Raw genomic sequence first — 19,176 nt, forward strand, 5'->3', positions numbered from 1 at the left:
GATTGGCATTCAGAAACACATAGAAATAAAAAATATAGATAGCATTCAAAAAAGACATTTAAAAAGTTGAGAACATATATCCTGCATCAGATAGCATCCAGATAAACAGGGATTATCTAAGATTTACCAAGGAAAGAAATCACATCCCTGACAGGTAAGCTACAATTATTACAGTAGTGGGATTCAACTGCTTCGTATCAGTTTGGCTGAAACGGTTGTTAATTCTTGGCTGGCCCCTCCCCTTCCAGGAGTCCCCATGTGCCCCATTTTTGCTCCCAAATAAGTGCAGTGAGAACTACTAAGTCCAAAACGAGGAATGCTGTGTGTGTGTATGTGTTTGGTCTCCCTCTGTAGCCTGATTTGCTCCCAGGAGGCTGCAGGAAGGCCCACTAGGCCCAAAATGGCTGTGGGGAGCGCAACTGTGCAACCCCCATCCCCGAAGTCCATTTTTGCTCCCAGGAGGGTGCAGGAGGCTGAGTGCTGCCTGTCACAATCCCTGGCCACGCCTACCATGACCACACCCACCCAACTAGAGTGTTCCCTCGATTTTCATGGGTTCGAACTTCACGAAAAGTTTATACCACGGTTTTTCAAAAATATTAATTAAAAAATACTTTGCGGGTTTTTCCACTATACCACAGTTTTTCCCACCCGATGACATCGTATGTCATCGCCAAACTTTCGTCCGCCTTTAATAAATATATATTTTTAATAAACTTAAAGAAAGAAATACGGTGAACAATAATCTAAATGGTTGCTAAGGGAATGGAAAATTGTAATTTAGGGGTTTAAAGTGTTAACAGAAGGCCTGTGATACTGTTCATAGCCAAAAATAGTGTATTTACTTCCACATCTGTACTTCACGGAAATTCGACTTTTGCGGGCGGTCTCCGAACGCATCCCCCGCGAAAATTGAGGGAACACTGTAGTCATTAGGGCAGAAAACTGGTTATTAAATTATTTTAATCCCACAAGTGATATTATGTATAGCTGAAAGTCTATAGGATTCTCAGTCACCAGGTCATGGTTGTCCCAAAGGAGGCAACTGGACTTTGTTTTTTTTCTTTTGAAGACGTTTCACTTCTCATGCAAAAAGCTGCTTCAGTTCTACCAGGAGAGTGGTGAATGAAAGGATTTATATTATACATTCCCCACTATCCTGTCAGAGTTGAAGAAGCTTCTTGGATGAGAAGTGAAACGTCTTCAAAGAAAAACAAGAAAGTCCAGTTGCCTCCTGAAAAAGCAACTTTGGGACTATTATTCTGTATGCAAACAGGAAACAAACCCCACACTCACTAGCACGGATAATATTCTCTAGTCAGATATTGGAATGACTGCAAGCAAACAACCAAGTTTGAAGAGTCCCATAGGATTCAAATTCAGATTGATGGGTTGGTTATTAATTAATTAATTGATTGATTTCTAGGCCGCCCCTCTCCGAAGACTCGGGGCGGCTTACAACATATAAAGAAACAGCAAGTTGCAATGAAAATCAATCCAATTAAATTAAAAATTACTGTACATATCTATTTTAAAATTCCTAGCTATACAGTGATACCTCGTCTTACAAACGCCTCGTCATACAAAGTTTTCAAGATACAAACCTGGGGTTTAAGATTTTTTTGCTTCTTATTACAAACTATTTTCACCTTACAAACCCATCGCCACCGCTGGGATGCCCCGCTTCCAGACTTCTGTTGCCAGTGAAGCACCTGTTTTTGCACTGCTGGGATTTCCCTGAGGCTTCCCTCCATGGGAAACCCCACCTCTGGACTTCCGTGTTTTTGCGATGCTGAAGGGGAATCCCAGCAGCGGAAAAACGGGCACTTTGCTGGCAACGGAAGTCCGGAGGTGGGGTTTCCCAGCAAGGGGAGCCTCAGTGAAATTGCAGCATCGCAAAAACACAGAGGTCCAGAGGTGGGGTTTCAAGGACTTCGGTGTTTTTGCAATGCTGCGATTTCATTGATGCTCCCTTCGCTGGGAAACCCCACCTCCAGACTTCCGTTACCAGTGAAGCTCTTGTTTTTGCACTTCTGGGATTTCCCTGCAGCATCGCAAAAGCACCGAAGTCCAGAGGTGGGGTTTCCCATGGAGGGGAGCCTCAGGGGAATCCCAGCAGTGCAAAAACGGGCGCTTCGGCTGGCAAAAGGGGTGAATTTTGGGCTTGCACGCATTAATCGCTTTTCCATTGATTCCTATGGGAAACATTGTTTTATCTTACAAACTTTTCACCTTAAGAATCTCGTCCCGGAACCAATTAAGTTTGTCAAACAAGGTATCACTGTATTAAAATTAATCACACTCATTCGTACAACAACCATACAATCAAAATTTGGTAAATTTTGAATTTACCAAAATTCTTTCTATTCTCCTTCATTCAAAAGATGCTCATCTAGTTCAAGATGTTAACCTGTTTTGTATCTCTCGAGCCTATGACTTTTATTTGGAGGTCCTTTAATTAAAGAATTTAAACTAACAAGGGGCACTGATGTACTTTTATCTTTCAGATAAAAACCTGCTTTGGGGGGGGGGATGTGTGATAAATCCTTATCTGAAAGATAAAAGAATCCACATGGAAGGTTTTATCGCTTAATTAAAACCTAGTACAATGGGCTATGAAGTCAATTGATTGATTATTCAAGAAAGCTCTTAAAAAATATTCTGCTTTACTGTTGCATGAGAATCTTGGTTGGGTCCCCCGTACTGTGCAGTGTAATATAATGATGTAGATTATACATATATTCTTTTGTGGAAATGAACCAATTAATTAAAAACCAGGCCACAACTTAATATTGGCTGATAAATTAATCTGATGGAATGGCACCATAATCAATAGGGCCGAGAGATAGGATGATCTGAATCCATTAACACTACCCAAGGAGGCCAGGACCTTCCTTTCTCTGTTACCATAGAAGGAATAATAACTAACTCTACAAATAGAGTTCACAATGGTGAGGCAAATCTAGACTACAATTGCAGTTATTTTAAACCACAAATAATGCAATAATAGAAAACATGGGTATGATTTTTCTCTACCCATGGTGAGAAAAAATATGTGCGTCCTAGTTATCCTGTATGGAAGTTCTTTGCTTTCTTATGGATCAGAAACATGAAACTGATTAATAAATATGTGTGTGTATGATTTTTTTTGTCAATTTCATTATCAGCAAAAATTATGTTGATTTAATTATCAGCAAAAAATGTTATACAGTGATCCCTCGAGTTTCGCGATCTCGAGCTTCGCGAAACGCTATATCGCGAGTTTTCTACCCGGAAGTAACACCACCATCTGCACGCATGCGTAGATGGTGGAGTTTGCATTACCGCCGGGCAGATCAGCTGCTAGGCGGCCAAAGGAACCTTCCCTGGGTCTTCCCGCCGGCATGGGGGGCTTCCTAGCACCCCCCCGAACCCCCAACCCGGGTTTGGGGGGGTGCTAGGAAGCCCCCCATGCCGGGGGAGACCTTTTAAAACACCCGTGCCGCTTCCCAGCTGAGTCCTGAAGCCAAGCGCAGAAGTTCGCCTTTGGCGCTTGGCTTCAGGACTCAGCTGGGAAGGGCGCGGCTGTTTGAAAAGGTGGCAGTCGGCCTGGGGGGCTTCCCAGTACCCCCCCCCAACCCTGTCTCCTGCCGCCGGTTTAGCCAGGAGAGGAGCGGCAAAGTGACTTGGAGGAATGGGAAACTCAAACCGCCCAGTTTCAGCTTTCCATTCCTCCACGTCACTTCGCCGCTCCTTCTGGCTGGTGGGGGGGGGGGGGAGTTAGGAAGATTCTACTTCTCCCCCCCAGCCAAAAACTCAAAGCCTGTCTCCTGCCACACAGTTTAGCCAGGAGAGCAGCGGCGAAGTGACTTGAAGGAATGGGAAACTCAAACCGCCCGGTTTCAGCTTTCCATTCCTCCACGTCACTTTGCCGGGGGAGTCTGGGAGGGAAGATGACGTGCCGGCAGCACAGGGGCGAGGGGTGGGAGGCAAAGCTCTGCGGGTACAGCCCCTTTCGGCCAAGCCTCCCCCCCCCCCGCCAAGCAGCCAGGGAAGCCGAGCCGGGCGTGGAACATCGGCGCGGGAGGCAGGAGACCATCGGGCGACCGGAGCAGCAGCGCCGCCGCCGCCACGCCCGGCTCGGCTTCCCGGGCGTGACGGTGGCGGCGCTGCTGCTCCGGTCGCCCGATCGTGTCCTGCCTCCTGCGCCGATGTTCCACGCCCGGCTCGGCTTCCCTGGCTCCGTGGCCGGGGAGGCTTGGCTGAAAGTGGCTGGAGCCGCAGAGCTTTGCCTCCCCCCCCCCCTGTGCCGCCCGCGCGTCATCTTCCCTCCCAGACAAAAAGGCCACCCTTTGGCTCTGCAGTTCCAGCCCCTTTCGGCCGAACCCACCCGGCCAAGGAGCCAGGGAAGCCGAGCCGGGCGTGGCGGCGGCGGCTTCCTTCGGTGGAGCCAGGGAAGCCGAGCCGTGCGTGGGCGGTGGGGAAGACCCTCAGCTGCTAGGCGGCCCAAGGAATCTCCCATGGGTCTTCCCCACCGCCCACGCACGCCAGCAAGAGGGGGAAGACCCTCTTGCTGGCGTTGCCCCCGAAGGAAGCCGCCGCCACCACCGCTTCTTCTTCCTTGCGCCCCCGCTGCCTCTCCGCTCTCTTGGGTGGCGGAGCGAAGGAAAACAAAAAGTTTCCCTTTCTGCAGCTCCTGCCTCCCGCCCACCCAAGACAATAAGAGCGGAAGAAGACCCTCTTCTCCAACACGCCCGGAGGAAAGCGGGGGGAAGGGAGGAGAGAGAAGGAAGCCAGGCACGAAGAGTGTCCATGAGGGGGAAGAGACCCCCGCGCCGGGCAGGCCCACCGAAGCGGGAAGAGGGGGCGTGCGCCCGGGCCTGGCTAGAGCGCTTGATCTGCGGGCGCCTTAAAAGGGGGTGTGGACTCCTGGGAGGCCTTGGCGGTGGAAGGGGACACACTCGAAGCCTCAGCCGCCTGTCATAAGCGTCCTCTGAGGGAAAAAGAAAGAGTCCGAGCTTGCCGTCCGGAAACGTTGAAGCGCCCTCACAAGCAAGAGGGGGAAGACCCATGGAAGGTTCCTTGGGCCGCCTAGCAGCTGATCTGCTCGGCAGCGCAGGCTGCTGCTGCGCTGCCGAGCAGATCAGCTGCTAGGCGGCCCAAGGAACCTTTCATGGGTCTTCCCCTCTTGCTGGCGAGGTGAGCGGGCGGGCAGCGGACAAGTGGCGGGCAGCGGGCTGGCGGTGCGGAAGTAAAAACACCATGGAAAAGTGGCACGCATGCGCAGATGGTGTTTTTACTTCCGCACCGCTATATCGCGAAATTTCGATTATCGCAAGGGGTTCTGGAACGGAACCCTCGCGATAATCGAGGGACTACTGTATATCAAATCCCAGTAAAGGTGTGGCTAGCTGATGAGGCCAGAATAAGGCGGTCCTAGTCTCCCTTAATTTTAAAAATTCAGCAAAAAAACATGTGATACATACAAAAACATAGTTTGTCGGATATGAATAAATTAACTGCCTTGAAATGGCCCTGGGTTGGGCCTACAGGCAAAAAGGAGCTGTGATGTTCCTTCATTATACCAGGGTGATCCGACATAAGAAAACATATAGCCCCTTCCTGGTACAGAGCTGAAAGGGATCAGATCTGGTGGCCTAGAGGTTAATTCTCTGCCTCACAAGGCAGAAGCTGATCAAATCCCAGTAAGGGTATGGCTAGCTGATGTGGCCAGAATAAGGCCGAAATGGCGCCATCCCAGTCTCCCTTAATTTAAAAAATTCAGCAAAAAAACCATGTGAGATATGTATCACGTTTTTGCTGAATTTTTAAAATTAAGGGAGACTAGGATAGTGCCATTTCAGCCTTGTTCTGGCCTCATCAGCTAGCCATACCCTTACTGGGATTTGATTCTGGGGCCTCTGCCTTGTATTAACCTCTAGGCCACAGGATCTGATCCCTTCAGCTTTGTAGGTCGGTGTGTATATATATATATATACCGCCTAACTCCAGCAAGACTCTGGATGGCTCATGATAATCACAACTAAAAAACAGTATAAAATATAACAATAAAAACAGAAAATAGGATAAAATACATAAATAACTCTAAAAAAACATGCATATACTCAATCATTCTTAGTCCCAGGCCTGCCAAAAAAGCCAGGTTATTATGGCTTCCCAGAAGTCTGGTAGGGTGGCGATAGTACAGATCTCTAGAGACAGTTGATTCCAAAGGGTCGGAGCTGCCACAGAGAAGGCCCTTCTCAGCCCCGCCAGCCGACATTGTTTGGCGGATGGGGCCCTGTGGGCCCCTATTGGCCATTGAGAGGTATGAGGCAGAAGGCGGTCTCATAAATAGTCTGGCTCTAGGCCATGCAGGTCTTTAAAAGTGATAACCAACACCTTGAATTGCATCCAGAGACCTACTGGTAACCAATGCAGCTTGTGTAGGATTGGAGTAATACAGATACAGTGATCCCTCGAGTTTCGCGATCTCGATTATTGCGAAATGCTATATCGCGATTTTTCCACCCGATGACGTCACTCTCTTCCTTCCTTTCTCTCTCTTTCTCTATCGTGCTTCTTCCTCTCTCACACTCTCTTCCTCCCTCTGTCATCTCTTTCTTTCCTTCTCTCTCTCTATCTCTCCCCCTCTTGCTGGCCGGCGGCGGGCGGGCGGGCAAGCGGGGGCATCAGCGAGGAGCCGGGGTTTCCCCTTTGCGTGGGCGGCGGGGAAACCCGATCTTCGTCTGCTCGCTGCTGCTGCGGCCGCCCAGCAGCTGATCTGGTCGGCAGCGCAGCAGCAGCGAGCAGACGAAGATCGGGGTTTCCCCGCCGCCCACGCAAAGGGGAAACCCCGATTCGGCTCCTCGCTGCTGCCGCGCTGCCAACCAGATCAGCTGCTGGGTGGCTGAAGGAACCTTCCCTGGGTCTTCCCCTTTGCGGGCGGACAAGCGGCGAGTGGGCGAGCGGCGGGCGGGCGAGCGGGCGGGCAGCGTACAAGCGGCGGACAGCGTACAAGCGGTGGGCGGGCGGGCGGCGGACAAGCGGCGGGCGGGCGGCGAGCGGAAGTAAAAACACCATGGAAAAGTGGCGCGCATGCGCAGATTGTGTTTTTACTTCCGCACCGCTACTTCGCGAAAAATCGATTATCGCGAGGGGTCTTGGAACGGAACCCTCACGATAATCGAGAGATCACTGTAATGCAGCTTGCGCAGCTGCATTTTGAACCAGCTGAAGTCTACGAACGCTCTTCAAGGGTAGCCCCAGGTAGAGCGCGTTGCAATAGTCAAGACGTGAGTTGAAGAGTGACCTGCAGTTTCTCAGTTAACTCCATTTGAAAGCGTAACAGAACTTGAGGTTCAAATGACTCTGAAAATTTGTTTACAATCGCCTCGTCAGTGTTTAAGTATAGCTATTGAATAAACCGTAATTAGCCACATTTGTATAATATACTAGGCCATAAACTCTGCTGTACAAATCACCAAAATCAGGTTAGAGAACTTGTAATAATTATTACTACCAGATCCTGTGATGTGTGACCTAGATTCACCCCTTTCTTCAAAAATCCTTTTCTAACGCCTGCAGACTTAAAACTCTTTTAAGATGTGTGTGTGTGTTTTAAATTGAATTGTTCATCACCCAGTCACTTAGCCAATTATCTGACTGGGAGAAACTCACACAGCTACAAGTCGCCAAGGTCAAAAAACCTTGGCGTAAACGGTTACGTGTTTACATAGAATCACAGAACATAGTTTTGTCTACAACGTTAAATCAATTTTTGTGGCTGATAAAAAAAAGTTTTATCATTCAGTTTGCGTCTTATGTGAATCCAGTTCATGGTCGGCTGTTCAGCAACCTATCAGCATTTTCAAGCCGACGAACAATTTATCCAATACATTCCACATTAGAGAGAGAGAAAAAACCGCGTACACAGAAACAGAAGTCCAAAACATTTGTTCTCCGGCAGAAAAACAAAAACAAAATCCTCCTCCCGCAGCTACGCATGCGCAACACTTAGTGGCTCTTAATCGCCGGCTTCGTTCTATTGCCTAGTCTCCTCACGCGCATGCGCCTCTCAGTCCAGTTTAAGAAAAAAAATACAATAAAATAAAGTCACTTAACCATAAAGTCAAGGGCAAGAGAGGCCCGCCTAGGCTAGAAGGCGTGGCTTCTCCTCAGGTCTCACCTTCTTCTCTTTTGCCTTTCCCACCCTCCCCTTGTCTCCAATGCGGCAGATTGGCCGAGCCGGCGAGTCCACCATCTTCCGCTCCGCTACGGAACAGGGCGGTCTTCCAATATCCCAGATTACAACGCGGCACTTCTTAGCGGCGCTCTTCGTCCACCTCTGCTATCCTCTCAGCAGCCGGCCGCCATGTTGTTCTAGTTTTTAGGCTCCGAGGCGGGTGAATCGGTGCTGGGCGGAGAGGATCTCCCGGCGATCGAGGCAGGAAGGTTGCGGGCTTTTCGCATCCGCGATCTGGCGAAGATCCGACGCCATGGCGGCCGCCTTGGAAGGAGCAGGAGCAGGTGCGGTATCCCCTTCTAAGCCCTTTCGAGGCCAGGCGGGGGAAAAGGGAGGCTTTGCGGATGGTCTGTAGGGAAAGCCTCTGGGCCCCAGACGTATGCGCGACGCCCCAAAGGAGGGTGAGGAGAATCAGCAGCAGCAGCAGCGGCTGATCTCGTGGGTTGCAGCAGGAGGAGTTGCTATACGGTATACGGTGTTTAATGGGCGAGGAAGCCTGGGCTGGGCAAGGCAGCACGTCAGGCTCGTCTGAGGGGGCAGCTGAGAAGGGATTTTCAGGGCTAACCACACGGGAAGAAGAAGAAGAAGTGGTGTGACTGGAAGTGGGCCCGATAATTGCGGGGAAGGGTTCGTTTCTAGCTCAGGGTTGATATGAGGGGGTCCCTGGTGCTCTCTCAGATGTTTTCTTCCAGACCTTTCATCACCAAGACTTGGCAACCTCATCAGTGCTAGTTGAGGACTTTCTTGGTCATGAGAAAGAAAAGAGTCGGTGACAGTAAAGGGTTTAGGATTGGCGGGGCGGGGGAGATTTTTGGGGTATATAAAAGCAAGATATAGAAACGCACAGAACACTGGGTGGTGGTGGAATAAAGTGAGTAGGGAGGGGATGTTATTTCCCTTTTCCTTCCATTGGAACTTGTTCTTTTATGGGATTTGCTGTCTTGTAGCATTAGCATTTATATACCACTTTACAGCCCTCTCTAAGCAGCTTACAGAGAGTAAGCATATTGTCCCCAAAAATCTGTGTCCTCATTTTATGGACCTTGGAAGGATGGCAGGCTGAGTCAACTTTGAGCCTTACTAAGATTGGATCTGCCAAACTGCTGGCAGTTGGTGACCATTAGAAGTAGTTTGCAGTAATGTACTCCTGCCATCCTTACTTTTCCCATCCTTGCGCTTTTGTTAGATGGTTAACACCTGTGTATTCCAGCTGCAAAAGTCCTTGGTGAGTAAAGTAGTGTATGTTATGAATCTGGCCTTATGTAGTTCTTTCAAATCTGAATGAAGTTCTTTCAATCCTGAATTACATGAATGTCTTATGTTTTGAAAAGGGTATATTAATTGAACTTACCATGCTTATTGCTTGATTTTAAAATACATTCAGAACATTCCTCTTTTTATGTTTACCCTGTCTCAGTCTTGGCTTCGTTGTGGATATATAGCCTTATGTGACTGTTTCCTTACCATGTGTCTTAACTAGATAATGTCATAAATGAAAAAGTTTTACTATATATATTAAGTTTGAATTTATCATATGCTTTCTTGGATGTTTCTCTTCTGCCTAGTTTTGTAAGACATAACAAAGAATTTCTTGGTTATTTTTTGTCCCAGAGCCTGCAATTCAGTGTTTTTATAATGTTACCAAAGATTAAATAAATTTCTGTGTTGTATTAAAAGTGAAAAATTCAAATTAAACATTTTGTATCTACAGGTAGTCCTCAACTTACAACAATTCATTTAGTGACCGTTCAAAGTTACAACAGCTCTGCAAATAGCAATTTACGGCCACTTTTCACATTTAGCATCCTTATGGTCATGTGATTTACATTCAGATGCTTGACAACTGACTCACATTTATGACAATTGTAGTGATCCAGAGTCATGTGATTTCCTTTTGCAATCTTTTGACAAGCAAAATGAATGGAGAAGCCAGATTTACTCATGTTATTAATTTAGAAATTGCAGTAATTCAATTCAATTCAATTTATTAGATTTGTATGCCGCCCCTCTCCATAGACTCAGGGCGTCTCACAACAACAATAACACACTATATAACAAATCTAATAATTAAAACTCATTAAAAACCCCTTATTAAAAAGAAAACATACACACAAGCATACCATGCATAAACTGTATAGGCCCAGGGGAGATGTCTCAGTTCCCCCATGCCTGGCGACTGAAGTGGGTTTTAAGAAGTTTACGAAAGACAAGGAGGGTGGGGGCAATTGTAATCTCCGGGGGGAGCTGGTTCCAGAGGGTCGGAGCCGCCACAGAGAAGGCTCTTCCCCTGGGTCCCACCAGACGGCATTGTTTAGTCGACAGGACCCGGAGAATGGCAACTCTGTGGGACCTAACCGGTCGCTGGATTTGTGCGGCAGAAGGCGGTCTCGGAGATATTCTGGCCCGATGCCATGAAGGGCTTTATAGGTCATGACCAACACTTTGAATTGTGACTGGAAACTGATCGGCAACCAATGCAGACTGTGGAGTGTTGGTGTAACACGGGCATACCTAGGAAAGCCCATGATTGCTCTTGCAGCTGCATTTTGGAAGATCTGAAGTTTCCGAACACTCTTCAAAGGTAGCTCCATGTAGAGAGTGTTACAGTAGTCGAGCCTCGAGGTGATGAGGGCATGAGTGACTGAACAGTGACTCCCGGTCCAAATAGGGCTGCAACTGGTGCACCAGGCGAACCTGGGCAAACGCCCTCCTTGCCACAGCTGAAAGATGGTTTTCTAATGTTAGCTGTGGATCGAGGAGGATGCCCAAGTTACGAACCCTCTCTGAGGGGGGCAATAATTCCCCCACCCCAGGTGATGAACGGACAGATGGGGTTGTCCTTGGGAGGCAAAACCCACAGCCACTCTGTCTTATCAGGGTTGAGTTTGAGTCTGTTGACACCCATCCAGACTCTAACAGCCTCCAGGCACCGGCACATCACTTCCACTGCTTCGCTGACTGAACATGGGGTGGAGATGTAAAGCTGGGTATCATCAGCGTACTGATGATACCTCACCCCATGCCCTTGGATGATCTCACCCAGCGGTTTCATGTAGATATTAAATAGCAGGGGGGGGAGGACCGACCCCTGAGGCACCCCACAAGGGAGCATTGACAATCTCCTGGACCCAGCTCCGTGTCACCTCCCCACTGTCCGAAACCAGCCAAGAGGGACACAGATCCAGTAAACAGGTGGCGGAACTCACAGCTCCAAAGGCCTTGTCCACTTCCTCAGGTGTCACCAGATCAAACTCTTTCCAGACAGATGGACAAGTACGGGCCCCAGTCACTTAACAAATGTGAGAAAAGTCATAAAATGGGGCAAAACTCAACTAATTTCTCATTTAGCAAATTAGATTTTGGCTCATTTGTAAATTGAGGACTATCTGTATTTACAAGCAAGACTGATCATGTGGAAAGAGTTACAAGATAATAGTGGCTGAAGTCTTTGCCCTGAATCTCAGTTCAAATTTGCTGCAAAGTTTGTTTACTTATCTTGGACTGCATGCCCTTCTTTTCAGTGCATTGTTGATAATTAAAGCATATAGAGTAGGGGTATGTTGCTGGTCTGAGCATATAAAGAATCAATGCAATTCCCTGTAAATTGAATGAAAACAAAACACTTTGTAAAATATGGTATCTTGCAAAGAAAATGTGCTTTCATTACAAAGCCTTTTTTGTTTACTTTTTCCTACTTATTGACATTATAGTCTAAAGTTACAGTATTTGTGACAGAGCCCAATTTTGGCTCAATTTACAATTGAGCCAAAATTTAAGTTGCTAAGTGAGAAATCCAATTTACTTGTCCAGTCTACCTACAATGACATTTTAGTAGCCAACACTTAAAGGAGAAAGATATCAGAATATATGTTATAGGTGCTATGTTATGTACCCGCAGCTAGGCCACTTGGGCTATTGAGTTTTACATCTTCCTTGTTAGGGATTAAAATATAATTACTGCCTATATAATTCTATAAGTGGAGAGAATTCCCATTTATAGAATAGAATACTTTATTTGTCCAAGAATGATTAGACACACAATTTAAGTGCAGAAGCTCAATGTACATGCAAAACAACTGTAGTAATATTTATTATTATTATTTATTAGATTTATATGCTGCCCTTCTCTGAAGACTTTGAGGGGGGGGGGCGGGGCTCACAGAATACAAAAAAACAATAGGGCAACAAATCTAATAATTAAAAATTACTACTAAAATCCCATATACATTAAAATTAACCAGCTAACTCATTCACAACCACACATTACATCTCATATACAGGGGAAGGGGGCTTGATCTAATTGCCCCATAATAATCATAATGATACTAATTATCACTGGAAGAGGGAGTAGAGAAGATTAGAAGGATAATAATCCAGCCATAGACTTAGGGAAATAAAGTTAGGCATTAGACAAAACTTATGTTCACAATTTGTATTCTAAATAGATAAGATACCTATTTCAATAGATACAGAAAGCTACTTTTGTAAAAATATTGGTATCATAATGTATAGTGCTCTTGCTAATGATGGAAGAGCCCAGGGAAGGTTTTCAGTTCACATACTAAGATTGTAAAGCAGGGGTTCACAAACTCGGCAACTTTAAGACTTGTGGACTTCAACTCCCAGAATTCTCCAGCGAGTTATGCTGGCTGGAGAATTCTGGGAGTTGAAGTCCACAAGTCTTAAAGTTGCTAAGTTTGATGACCTCTGCTGTAAAGTATAATTCTGCCATATACATGTTCAGATATTGCTTGAACTTGAAAGACCTATTTTCTAGTTGCCTAAACCAGGGGTCTCCAAACTTAGCAACTTTAAATTAATATTAATTAAGTTGTGGACTTCAGCTCCCAGAAATCTCTGGGAGTTGAAATCCACAAATTTTAAAGTTGCTAAGGTTGGAGACCCCTGATTTAAACCACTTCCTGATTGATTAATTCTAATTCTCAGTTGATATAAGATGCTTTGGAAACTTGCTATAAGATAAAATATTGTACTGCAGACTGTCTCTAGTAGTAAGATAAGAGAGGACATTGGAAACTGATGAAAAATCTTTTAGAGAACTATTTTATAGAGATATTTGGATAGTGGAAATCATTAGATGTTAGACTATGATCTCAGATAATGCTAACTACAGTGTTGTTTTGTGTATTATCAGATAGTAGAGCTTTGTTATCGGGTATCCTCTCCTTTTCAAATAAATTTTGCCATTTAAATTCTTTTTTTGAACTAAACAGCTGCTAGACTTCTTATATATTGAGTATGAATATTTGGTAGTGTACTACATTATATTTTAGAGAACTTTTATTAAGTGGAGTACAAGAAATTGGTTGGTTTGTTTATCACAAATAATAATATTTGCATATGATTTAGCTATTTGAAGTACATATGAATTTCTAAACCTTGAAACTTATTTAAGTATACTGTATTATGTTATAACAGATCAAATGTTGATTTGGTCCAGCATCCTTTTCCCCACCTCCCCAGTGGCTAGCCATCTATGTCTGAGTGGTTCAGAAACAGAATTTGAGGACAAATGAATCTCTTTGGTTTACGTTCTTCAGCAATACTTAAGATAATATTTCATTCAAAACTGAAGATGATCTATTACCACCAGGCTTAATAACCATTAGTAGTTTTATTCTCCATGAATTGCCCTACCTGTTTTACATGTTTGTGGTATCGTCCCAATTTAAGGAAGTACATTCTGCAGTTAACAATGTGCCACGTTCAGCTTCTTTCAGAATGTTAGAGATTTCAACACAAAAGAACTCTTCATTTTATACATTTCATTTTATTAAATTATGAGAATGAGTAATACAAGAAGTGACCTGAACAGTGTGTAACTTAGATTTCTGTAAATGCATTTATTTCACATAATTTGTACATTACAACTTGTGCAGCCTACAACAGTAAGTCATAATTACCTGACAATATAGGTAATACTTTTTACTACCTTTCCTTAGGTAGGTAGTAGGTAGGTACCTTTCCAAAGCATGATATTCTCCTGCTTTTGGAATCCAATATAAAGGAAGGAGCTGTTCTACTTTTGGGGAGACAGTAACAAAGAATTCCAAAAAACCCCTCTTTTGTGCTGCCTGTACCTAAATTCTTGCTGGGGAGAGTATAATCACCAGCATTCTCACCTCAATAAAATCCACAGACCAGAGAAATTCTACTTCAGGAATAGTCCCGAAGACTTCAAGCCATACAGGACTTCATAAGCAATGACCATGGCCTAAAGATGGAATTATCTTGCATTCAAGTGACTTCTGGATAGAGAAAGTCTACCTCTTGCTGAGATTTAATTTGCTTTTATATATAGGGTTGTAGTGTAAACGAGATTTTTGAATGATAATTAGGCAAATAATAATTGTTGAAGCTTTTTAGTAAACATCTTGTAGATCAAGCCTGTCAAACTGGTGGCCAGCGGGCAGGCCATACCCACCCTGGCTCTGCAAAGGCAAAATAATAATAATAATTCTTATACATCACGATACAGCCTGCAATGCAATTAGGTTTGACACCTTTGATCTATCTAGGTACTGAAAAATACTCTCTGTTGTGAATGACTGTTGATGCTACATAATGAATCCGCATACTACTGTCAATAGATACTACTGTCTTTTCCCCAAAATAAGACCCTATGTTACAGTTTTTTGAACCCTGAAATAAGTGCTTGGTCTTACAGTGAACCCTCGATCATCGCGAGGGTTCCGTTCCAGGACCCCACGCGATGATCGATTTTTAGCGAAGTAGCGGTGCGGAAGTAAAAACACCATCTGCGCGTGCGCACATGGTGTTTTTGCTTCCACTGCCGCCCGCCCTTCGCCCGCCCACCCCGTTGCTCGCGCCTGGGGTGCGCGCGCGCTTGGGGACTCCCTAGCTCCGCTTCCCAGCTGGGGAGCGGAGCTGGGATGTCCCCAAGCGCGCGCGCTTTCCCCAGCAACGCGCGCGCGGTGGGGACTCCCTAGATCCGCTTCCCAGCTGGGGAGCGGAGGTGGGATGTCCCCAAGCGCGCGCGCTTTCCCCAGCAACGCGCGCGCGGTGGGGACTCCCTAGATCCGCTTCCCAGCTGGGGAGCGGAGCTGGGATGTCCCCAAGCGCGCGCGCTTTCCCCAGCAACGCGCGCGTGGTGGGGACTCCCTAGCTCCGCTTCCCAGCTGGGGAGCGGAGCTGGGATGTCCCCAAGCGCGCGGGCACCGCCTGCCCGCCCACGCTGTTGCTGGGGCCGCTTCCCAGCTGGGGAGCGGAGCTGGGGTGTCCCAGGGAAGCCTCTGGGGGAAGGGGGAAGACCCAGGGAAGCCTCTGCCCGGCGGGGAAACTCCACCATCTACGCATGCGTGGAAGGGCACGCATGCGCAGATGGTGGAGTTTACTTCCGGGTTGAAAACTCGCGAAATAGCCCTTTCGTGATACTTGAGGACGCGAAACTCGAGGGTTCACTGTATTGCCATGCACTCAAAAGCCCGATTGGACTTATAATTTTTAACAATTGGCTATATGGGATGAGCTTGTAATTATCCAGATGACAAATTATTTGTCTTCCCCTGAAGAATCAGATTTTGTCTGGAGTTACTAGATAGACACAGCCTTGTGAGAATCACCTTAAATGTTTGAACTTTTTGTTCATGTGGCACATGCCAGCCTTCAGTTAGTGCAACTTTATTACAAGATCAGCGATGTATTTATGATGGTGCCCAGCAGTAATTCCTAAAAATGATTAAAAATCATTTTTACTACAAGGACAGTGAAATCCAGCATTGCTTACTTTATTATTAAATTTATTAAATGTATATGCCACCTAATTCTCCTATAGGGTGACTAGCATGATTCTTCAAAATAATACCAGTACTGCAATCTGAGAATCCAAGCACTTGTTTCATATTATTCAAATGATCAAATGTCCTTTGTTTATAGAGGATGACTTTGATTGTCATAAACCTGGCGCAGAAAGGTCTTGGAGAAGAAGAACTGGAGATGATGACTGGGATAGGTAAGCCTCTTTTTCCCCCTTTTATACAAATATGTTTTCTACTAGCTATCACTTGTTTCTCTCTTTCACAACCCTAATTTGCAGGATCTAGAAAATTTTCAAATACAGACATCAATGTGTTTATCTTCCATGTGCATTTGCTCAGTTGTAGAGATATGCATGCTGGCTATGAAGAGCAGACAGTGGGCGGGGACCACTTTCTTTAATCAGATGTACAGTACAGTGATACCTTGTCTTACAAACTTAATTGGTTCTGGGACGAGGTTCTTAAGGTGAAAAGTTTGTAAGACGAAACAATGTTTCCCATAGGAATCAATGGAAAAGTGATTAATGAGTGCAAGGCCAAAATTCACCCCTTTTGCCAGCCGAAGCGCCCGTTATTGCACCGCTGGGATTCTCCTGAGGCTCCCTTCCATGGGAAACCCCACCTCCAGACTTCTGTGTTTTTGCGATGCTGCGATTTCACTGAGGCTCCCCTCGCTGGGAAAACCCACCTCCGGACTTCCGTTGCCAGCGAAGCGCCCGTTTTTGCGCTGCTGGGATTCTCCTGCTGAGATTCCCCTGCAGCATCACAAAAACACGGAAGTCCAGAAGTGGGGTTTCCCATGGAGGGGAGCCTCAGGGAAATCCCAGCAGTGCAAAAATGGGCGCTTCGGCTGGCAACGGAAGTCCGGAAGCGGGGCATCCCAGTGGCGGCAGCTTGGGTTTGTAAGGTGAAAATAGTTTGTAAGAAGAGGCAAAAAAATCTTAAACCCCGGGTTTGTATCTCGAAAAGTTTGTATGATGAGGCGTTTGTAAGACGAGGTATCACTGTATTTTGCTTTGAAATACACGTGGGATGGGGGAATTCAAGGATCTAGTGAAAATGAGCAATTTATTACATTTTTTCCTATCTATCTAAATATGTACCTATTTATATCTAGTTGTATAGCTGTTGTACTCCTTTATATAATGTGTGTCCACTAGCACCAATGAATAATGTACATATTTAAGTGAGCTTGTTTGTTGGAATCAGTCTATGGACCAAATGCGGAAGTTTAGCATATTGTATCTATATTATTTATTTATTGGATTTGTATGCCGACCCTCTCAGAGGAGTCGAGGCGGCTCACAATATATCAGAAACAATATAACAAATACAGTGGTACCTCTACTTAAGAACTTAATTCCTTCCGTGACCAGGTTCTTAAGTAGAAAAGTTTGTAAGTACAGTAGAAGCAATTTTTCCCATAGGAATCAATGTAAAAGCAAATAATGCGTGCAAACCCATTAGGAAAGAAATAAAAGCTTGGAATTTGGGTGGGAGGAGGAGGAAGAAGAAGAGGAGGAGGACAGTCGCTACTGAAGGTCATAACCAACATTTTGGATTGTGTCCAGAAACTAATCAGCAACCAATGCAGTCCGTGGAGTGATGGAGAAATATGGGTATGCCTTGGAAGGCCCATAACCGGTTGCGTGGCTGCATTTTGGACGATTTAAAGTTTCCAAATGCTCTTCAAAGTGAGCATGAGAGCATGAGTGACTATGAGCAAAGACTCCCTGTCCAGATAGGGTTGCAACTGGTGCACCAGGCAAACCTGGGCAAACACCCCCCTCGCCACAGCTCTGAAAGATGATGTTCGATCAAGGAGGATGCCCAAATTGCGAACCTTTTCTGAGGGGGCCAACAATTCCCCTCCAGGGTAATGGACGGACAGATGGCCGTGTCCCTGGGAGGCAATACCCACAGCCACTCCATCTTGTTGGGATTGAGTTGAGCCTGTTGGCACCCATCAAGACCCTGACAGCCTCCAGACACCAGCACATTACTTCCACTGCTTCACTGAGAGGACATGGGGTGGAGATGATGGTAACTCACCCTGTGCGTTTGGATGATCTCACCCAGCGGTTTCATGTAGATATTAAACAGCAGGGGGGAGAGGACCAACCCCTGAGGAGCTCTACAAGGGAGGGACCTAGGAGTCGAGCTCTGACCCTCCTCTAACACTGACTGCAACCGACCAAAGTGGTAGGAGGAGAACCACTGAAGGACGGTGCCTCCCACTCCAAACCCCTCCAGTCGGCGCAGAATGATACCATGGCCGATCGTATTGAAAGCCACTGAGAGGTCAAGAAGCACCAGGATAGAGGATAAACCCCTATCCCGGATCCGCCAGAGATCATCCACTATGATGTTAACTCTCCCCCGTCCACAGTTTAGAGCCTGAAGTCATGAACAAGTCTAGCATTTACAGGTAGTCCTTCATTTATAAACTCTTCATTTACTGACCGTTTAAAGTTACAACAGCAATGAAAAAACAGACTGACAATTGGCCCTCAAAGATTCGACCATTCCCATTGCCATGAAACCAAATTAGGTGCTTGGCAAACGGCATGTATTTCCAGTGGTTGCTGCAGTGGTTCGTTTGATCAGCATTTTGACTTTCCCAATTGACTTCTGACAAAGACATCAGAGGACGCTAGATTTGTTTAATGACTGTGTGACTCACTGAACAGCCATCTTGCTTAGCAATAGAAAGTCTGTTCCAGTGAGGCCTGCAAGTTGAGTTATTTAGTTATTAAATTTCTAGGCTGCCCATTTCACTAACAAGTGATTCTAAATGGCTTACAAGGTTATAAATAACAGTATAAAACAATTAGAAAGTTAAAGCATTAAAGTTAACAAATAGGATGAAAAAGACCAATATATAAACTAGGAGCAGTTGGTCTGCTAGCCGCCTCCAGAATGGGATATGCCTATCAGGCTTCCCAAGCCAGTTGGCAGAGGTTTTCAGGCCCTTTTGGAAAGTCAAGAAGTGGTGGGGGACAGATTCCACTTTGTGGGACATGATATTCCAGAAGTGGGAGTTGCAGCAGAAAATGCTCTTCTATTAATGAACATCTGATAGTGTATTAAAATCTGTATTTAATTGACCTTAATTTAGGGGGAGAGACCATCAAAGCTTACACCAGTCAGACT

At 45.8% G+C, this 19,176-nt stretch overlaps 1 protein-coding gene across 10 annotated transcripts in view; it reads left to right on the forward strand.

Annotated features, from left to right (window-relative positions):
- The first annotated feature begins 8,337 nt into the window (after positions 1–8,337).
- Positions 8,338–19,176, forward strand: part of RBM33 (RNA binding motif protein 33) — a 154,971-nt gene continuing 144,132 nt past the window's right edge. For 6 of the 10 annotated variants that reach the window (XM_070728283.1, XM_070728287.1, XM_070728284.1 and 3 more), the window contains exons 1-2: positions 8,338–8,508; positions 16,142–16,217. In XM_070728283.1, coding sequence (XP_070584384.1) covers positions 8,478–8,508; positions 16,142–16,217 — 107 coding nt within the window. In that variant the 5' untranslated portion in view covers positions 8,338–8,477. The remainder of the gene's footprint in view (positions 8,509–16,141; positions 16,218–19,176) is intronic. The other 4 variants (XM_070728285.1, XM_070728289.1, XM_070728292.1 and 1 more) reach the window with 2 other exon arrangements.

The sequence above is a fragment of the Erythrolamprus reginae genome, chromosome Z (genome assembly GCF_031021105.1).
Source record: "Erythrolamprus reginae isolate rEryReg1 chromosome Z, rEryReg1.hap1, whole genome shotgun sequence".
Classification (NCBI taxonomy): Eukaryota; Metazoa; Chordata; class Lepidosauria; order Squamata; family Dipsadidae; genus Erythrolamprus; species Erythrolamprus reginae.